Source organism: Dendrobium catenatum, unplaced genomic scaffold (genome assembly GCF_001605985.2).
Source record: "Dendrobium catenatum unplaced genomic scaffold, ASM160598v2 fragScaff_scaffold_622, whole genome shotgun sequence".
Lineage (NCBI taxonomy): Eukaryota > Viridiplantae > Streptophyta > Magnoliopsida > Asparagales > Orchidaceae > Dendrobium > Dendrobium catenatum.
In genome coordinates this window covers 15,361-21,981 of record NW_021319084.1, presented here as the reverse complement: position 1 = coordinate 21,981, position 6,621 = coordinate 15,361, and the positions used below count along the sequence as shown (strand labels likewise).

At 34.2% G+C, this 6,621-nt stretch overlaps 1 protein-coding gene across 1 annotated transcript; it reads left to right on the top strand.

Moving 5' to 3' along the window:
• Positions 1 to 1,318: 1,318 nt before the first annotated feature.
• Positions 1,319 to 5,219, top strand: LOC110113605 (the record flags this gene model as incomplete). Its single annotated transcript, XM_020846246.1, has 5 exons — positions 1,319 to 1,949; positions 2,085 to 2,749; positions 2,909 to 2,962; positions 3,307 to 3,609; positions 4,654 to 5,219. Coding segments are annotated over exons 1-5 (2,219 nt in total), but the record flags the coding sequence as incomplete, so codon positions are not given.
• Between the last annotated feature and the right edge of the window lie 1,402 nt (positions 5,220 to 6,621).

Genomic DNA, 6,621 nt, shown 5'->3' with positions numbered 1-6,621 from the left:
TTATTAAGGTGTTTGGCAGAGAGATAGCTTCTCATATGGTTGCATGGGAAATTAGAAAGCAATTGAGTCACTTGGGCCAATTTCATTTTACAGCTTTAGGGAGAGGATGGTTCTTATGCTCTTTTAAATCAGAAGAGATGGTGAAAGCAGCTCTATTAAGAGGTCCGTGGTTTATTAATGGACACATTATTAGGTTGGAAAATAGGTCTACAATTTTTTCTGCTTTATCCATAAAGGGTCTAACCTCTCCTATATGGGTTAGAATGCCAAACTTGCCCTTGCAATGTTGGGATGAAGATAATATAGCAAGGATTGCTTCTAGAATTAGTACTCCTTTAATGATGGATGGTAATTTATTCCAATGGGGAAGGAGAGAATTTGCTAGAGTTTGTGTTCGGGTGAAGCTTGATCAACCTCTTCCATTGGGAGTTTGGGTGGATAGCATTTCTGGGAGGTTCTTTCAAAAAGTTGAATTTGAGAAAGTGGCCAACCTTTGTTTCGAATGTGGTTTGATTGGGCACTTGAAGGAAGAGTGTGGAAAAATCAGTAAACATCCTAAGGAGGCATTGATTGTTGATAATATCAATAATGAAGCTGCTGGAGGAAATAATTTGCTTGATAAAGCTAATGAACCATCCTATGGTCCTTGGATTCTTGTCAATAACAAGAAAGGAAGAAGACCTATTCAGAGAAGCAATGTGGTGAAATCCAGCAAAGCTATTTTTGTTAAGAAGAATGTCATTTTAAATGCAGGTCATAAGGAACATACTTTTGCTTCTGAAAATAGTAAAGACTCTTCCAACACAAAGAGAGTTCATATGGGAAATGAAGATCAGCTAGAAAAAGGAGAATTGGCTTTAGAAGTTAATCGGTAGAATGATACAGAGATTGGAGCTGATGCTTTGGTTAGAGAAGATCCTTCAGTTAACTGCAAGGAATGTACTGATACTAGTTCGTGTAAGATCTCTGATTATGTTATTCCTATTATATCAAATTCTGTTAATCAATTTGATATTCTGAATTCTGTCAATGAAAATATGATTAATGAAGAAACATTTAATGGGGATAAATGGTTGGAAACTAAGGAGGATACCTGTGATGGTATAATATTGAAGTCAAACAAAGTTGAAGATGTTGACAGTAATAATTCTGGTAGTAGTTTGGGGAAAGACAGAAGTTTGAATGGTGAGGCTAACAAGGTGAAATTAGCTAAAGAGCTGAAATCTCTTGGTTCTATTAAAAACATTCCGAAAGGGAGGAATTTTGATGGTGGTGGTAACAAAAGGAGGGAAGGGGAGGCATCCCCTAGGCTATATCAATGAATTCAATAGCTTTTTGGAATTGTAGAGGGGCCAACAAAAACGAAGCCTCTCTATATCTCAAGGAGGTGATTAAAGATCATGGTATTTTGTTTGTGGGGTTAGTGGAAACTAAGCTCAATGCTTTTGACAAAGTTTCCTTTCATAAGATTATGGGAGCTGATTGGGATTTCTACCTTTTCCCATCTGATGGCTTATCTGGAGGTATTATGGTGCTTTGGAGGTCAGACTTAGCTTCTTTCTCAGTTTTAAAGGAAACTGATCAATGTATTATAGGTGAACTCAATGTCTTCAATAAAGGGGTGTCGATGATTGCTATTATCTATGGGAATAAGGAAGTTGTAAAGAGGAGAGAGTTATTGGGAAGTTTACAAGAGGTTTCCAATAGGAAGGTTCCTTTCATTGTTGGGCGAGACTTTAATTGGATCTTGTCTCAAGAATATAAGAGGAGTGGAAGAAAATTTGTTTTTGCTCAAGGTTCCAAAGAGATGGTTGATTTCTTAAATGTTAATGACTTACATGATGTGGGATTTGTGGGTCCAAGATTCACTTGGTGTAACAACAAATTAGGAGGAGATCGTATACTTGAGAGACTAGACAGGTGTTTGCTTAACTCTATATCCATCAATGGTGTGCAGGTAGCAGTGGTTAGATACCTTGCTAGAGTAGCATCGGATCATTGTCCTATAGTCTTGAAGATTTTTGATAATTCTTATAAAAGGAATTGAATGCTTAAATTTGAAGACGTTTGGATTTCTTATAAAGCTTCGTCTTTTATTATTGGTAAAGTATGGAGGAAGGTTTTCCAAGGAAGTGATATGGAAATTTTCAACAAGAAGTGTAAGAAAGAATTGAAGGAATTGTTTTTTTGGAGCAAGGCAAGAATTAAAGACTTTTCTTTGGAAAAGAAGAATCTGAAAGAAGAAATCTCTCAGATTCAAGAAGAAGAGGCTTCGCTGGGATGGCTTACTGATGAAAATCTTTGGATGTTGAGATCAAAAGTTAAAGAACTGAATTCGGTTCTTGCACGGTTGAATACATGGTGGAGACAAAGAGCTAAGGCTAAGTGGATAGAAGAAGGAGACACTAATTATAAATCTTTTCATTCTTTTGTAAATACTAGAAGAAATGGAAAAAGGATTTCTCAAATTAAAAATGATGATGGGGTTCTCACCGAAGATCCTGAAGAGCTGCATAAGGTGTTTTTCAAGTATTTTCAAAACAAGTGGAAGCAAAGGAGTTGCTGTACTGAAAATTGGCCTAACCCGTTATCTATTCTGGATGATAATGATAGAAGAAGCTTGGAGATTCAAATCTCAGATGTGGAAATTCTGGAAGTTATCAAACGACTTGGCAACAACAAAGCATCGGGACCTGATGGTATAACGTATTCTTTTCTTAAAATTTACTGGAACATTATTGGTATTGATGTATGTAAAGATGTTAGAGAGTTGTTTTGCTCAGGAAAAAAGTGTAGTGATTGGAAGGAAACACTTATAGTGTTGATCCTGAAAAATACTAATCCTTTATCTCCCAAAGGTTTCCGTCCTATCAGCTTGTGTAACTCCGTTTATAAAATTGTTGCTTAGGTGTTGTTGAACAGACTTTTGATGGTAATCCCAAAAGTTATTTCAGAAGAGCAGGTTGGTTTTTTAAAAGGGAGAAGTATTTCTGAACATTTGTTGTTGGCTCAGGATTTGATCAATAAAATCAGAATTTCTAAATCTAAAGGAGGTTTGGCGGCCACCAAGCTTGATATGGTGCAAGCTTACGACAGCATGTGTTGGAATACTCTTTATGAATGGGGTTTCCCGTGAAATTCATAAAACTTATTATGGAATGCATTATGGAGCCTAGATTTTCTATCATCATCAATGGTGATTTATCAAAATGGATTGTGGGGAGGAGTGGATTCCACGAAGGTTGTCCATTATCCCCTTTTCTATTTATTATATGTTCCCAATTGTTATCTAATGTCCTATCACAGGAGGGGAAGGACTTAGGCATCAAAGTTGCTTCTAGATGTCAGAAGATCTCTCATTTGCTTTATGCAGATAATGTCCTCTTACTGTCTGATGCTAAGATTAAAAGCATCAAGAAGATGAAGGCTATTTTGAATAATTACTGTGGATGGACTGGTCAAAGACAGAATCTTAAAAAATCTGCCATGATTATTAGCAAAACTGTTGAGAGAAGAAGAAAGAAGAAAATTAAAAAAATTCTAGAGATCAAGGTGGTGGAAGAATTAGATTATTTGGGAACTAAACTGGCTTTAAGAAGACTGAAAAAGGCAGATTTTCAATTCTTATTGGACAAATATTTGAAGATTTTAAATTCATGGGGAAATAGATATATTTCTCTAGTTGGAAAACTTGTGCTAGACAATTCAATTTTTTGTAATCTACCTTTGTTTTTAATTTCTCATTCCCTTTTTCCTTTAAGTGTGTTGAAGGAATTTGAAAAATACTATAGGAATTAAGTTTGGAATAATCAAGAAGGAAAATAGGGATTACATTATGTGTCTTGGGAAGATCTTTGCAAACCAAGAGCATCTGGCGGTTGGGGACTCCATTCAGCAATTTCAAGTGTTGAATCATTTAGAGCTAAATTTTCATGGAATCTAGTAACTAATCCAAATTCTTTCTTAAATAGAAATCTCTTCGCAAAATACGGTGAAGATTGGTGGAAGAAAGATGTTATTAAAAGAGGTTCTTCAGCATGGAAGATCATTTCTAGTGGCTGGAATGCTATGAAAAACATTATCAGATGGAATGTGGTTAAAGGAATTCATATTAATGTTTTGAACGATGTTTGGATATTGGACAAAAGCTTACTCAAATGGCCAACCTTTGTAGCTTCTTTTGAAGAAGATAATATCACTCTTGATTATTTTATTCTTGATGGCAGATGGAACATGGACAAATTACTACTTTTTTTCAGAGAAGACCTGGTAAATGTTATAAGTAACATTCAAATACATCAAGAAGAAGAGGAAGATTTTATGGATTTGAAATATAAGTTCTCTGGCAAAATAATTACTTCATTGATTAAAGAAGATATGGTGAAGATGGATGGTGATAATCCTTACTTATGGATTCATAAGTTGAAATTATATGCAAAGGTGGAATTATTCATTTGGAGACTTTGCAAAAATGCTCTTCCAACAGCAGAATTTCTGATAAGAAGGAGATTATCCAATAATTTCTTGTGTCCAAGAGGTTGTGGAGAAGTGGAGAATCGGGACCATATAACTACTAAATGTCCAAATTTGATAAGAGTTATTTGCATTCTACAGGAATGGGGTTTTCATATTCCCCTGTTTAACTCTTTTCAGGATTGTATAAATGAGCTACAAGCTTCTTATGAGAAGAATCTGATGATGGTAAAGCTCTATTTTACCTTGTTATGGATTTCCTGGAATAATAGAAATAATACCAAACATACTAAGAAGGAAGACAGTGTGTCTGTTATGGTTGCTAATGTGATTAGCCTTGTTGCATTGGATAAACGTCAAAAGGGACTCTCGAAAAATTGGGATGTTAAACAATCCACTGGATTGTCTATAGATTTCTGGCATCCTCCACCACCCGAGTGGTACAAGATCAACATTGATGCTGCATTAAGAAGTAACTATGGAGCGGGCATTGGAGGTATTATTAGAGACCACAAAGGAAGATTTGTTCGTGCATTTGGTTTCTATGGGATGCATTGGGATATAGCACAATTGGAACTTTATTCTTTTAACTCTTTAAAAGATATATTGCATAATTCTATTGATAATGCCAAAGGTGTTAAAATAGAAGGGGACAATAAGAATGTCATTCAATTTCTTCTCAACTTGTACAGCAAAGAGAAGAAGAAACTTGGATGCATCAGAGATGAAAACTTCTTTGGTTTGAGGTATGGTAATAATGTTATTTTTAAATGCATTGGTAGAAATTGTAATAGGATAGCTGATTTTTGTGCTAACCTTTCCTTTTCTTATGATTTTATTTGGGACCTTTTTTGGGAGATCTCTCTTCCTTCCCCCTTTGTTAAACTTGTAAAAGAGGAATGTTGTTTGGAGTCAGCTCTCATTTAGATTGTTTCTAATGCCTTGTTTGGTGCTTTTTATTAATCTAATGCTGGTTGCATTTCTCTCAAAAAAAAAAAAAAGATGAATAAAACCATACTGCAGAGGATGTAAAATCAATGCAAAAAAATACCCAAGCAAGATAAGCACAAAGCAAAAATTGAAGGCAAACTAAATATAAAAAGGCCAGCAGCTTCCATAAAAAACCAAACCAACAAACCTAAGATAAGTTAAGCAAAATAACAACATTATTCATAAAAAACACAAAGAAACCCAAAAAGGAGGATCCAAGCACAAAAGGTCGGCAAGAGAAGAACATAACCACCAAAATAAGAAATAAAACAAAAAATGTTAGGAGGATCGAATATATGACATTCCATATAGGTCCAACCTTAATAGATACTTCAACTTATCAGGTAAAGAAGTAACAACATAATCAGTACAATCTATTAAATTACAAAAAATCTTAGCCAGCCAATCAGCAACATCACTTCCTTCATATAAAACATGAGTGATATAAAAATAAATGAGTGAAAGCCACTATTTAATGTCTCTAATCATATATAAATAAGATGGATTGGTAAACATATAACCATTAATATAATAAATAAGAAACTTGGCATCAAATTCAATCCAAATTTGAGTGATACCTAAAGAGATACATAATTGCAAACCATATTATAGAGCTTGAATCTTAGCCACAATCACAATGGTAGAGGAACTATGACTTATAAAGTCAACAATAACATGGCTGTTGCAATCCCAAATCAGTCCTACACAACTTGCATTAGAATTGTTAAGAGAGCCATAAAAATGTTTAAACCAACCAACCTTAGGTTTAATCCGTCTCAGAATTCTATCAGTAGTAACAGTGGAAACTAATTGAAGAGAAACACAAAAATTAATAACATTATGGTAATAAGATTTGAATGCATTATCCTTAATCAAATTTTCCAAAGATAACTACAAAAATGTCTTTAATTTTAATAATAATACTCATTGCATTCATACAAATATGTTCATGTTTGGCTTCATTTTTACTCCTCCAAAGAAAGAAACAAAGAAACTAATAATAACAGCTAAAATGCTATGAATATGACCTTTAGTAGGAGTAAGCTAGGATTGTAAAATATTACTATGGAGTTTTAATTATTGTAAATTTGAGCATTAAATATATTATCAAAATTTAACCAAACTTTTAGGGAAAGAGGACCATTAGCAAAAAAATGA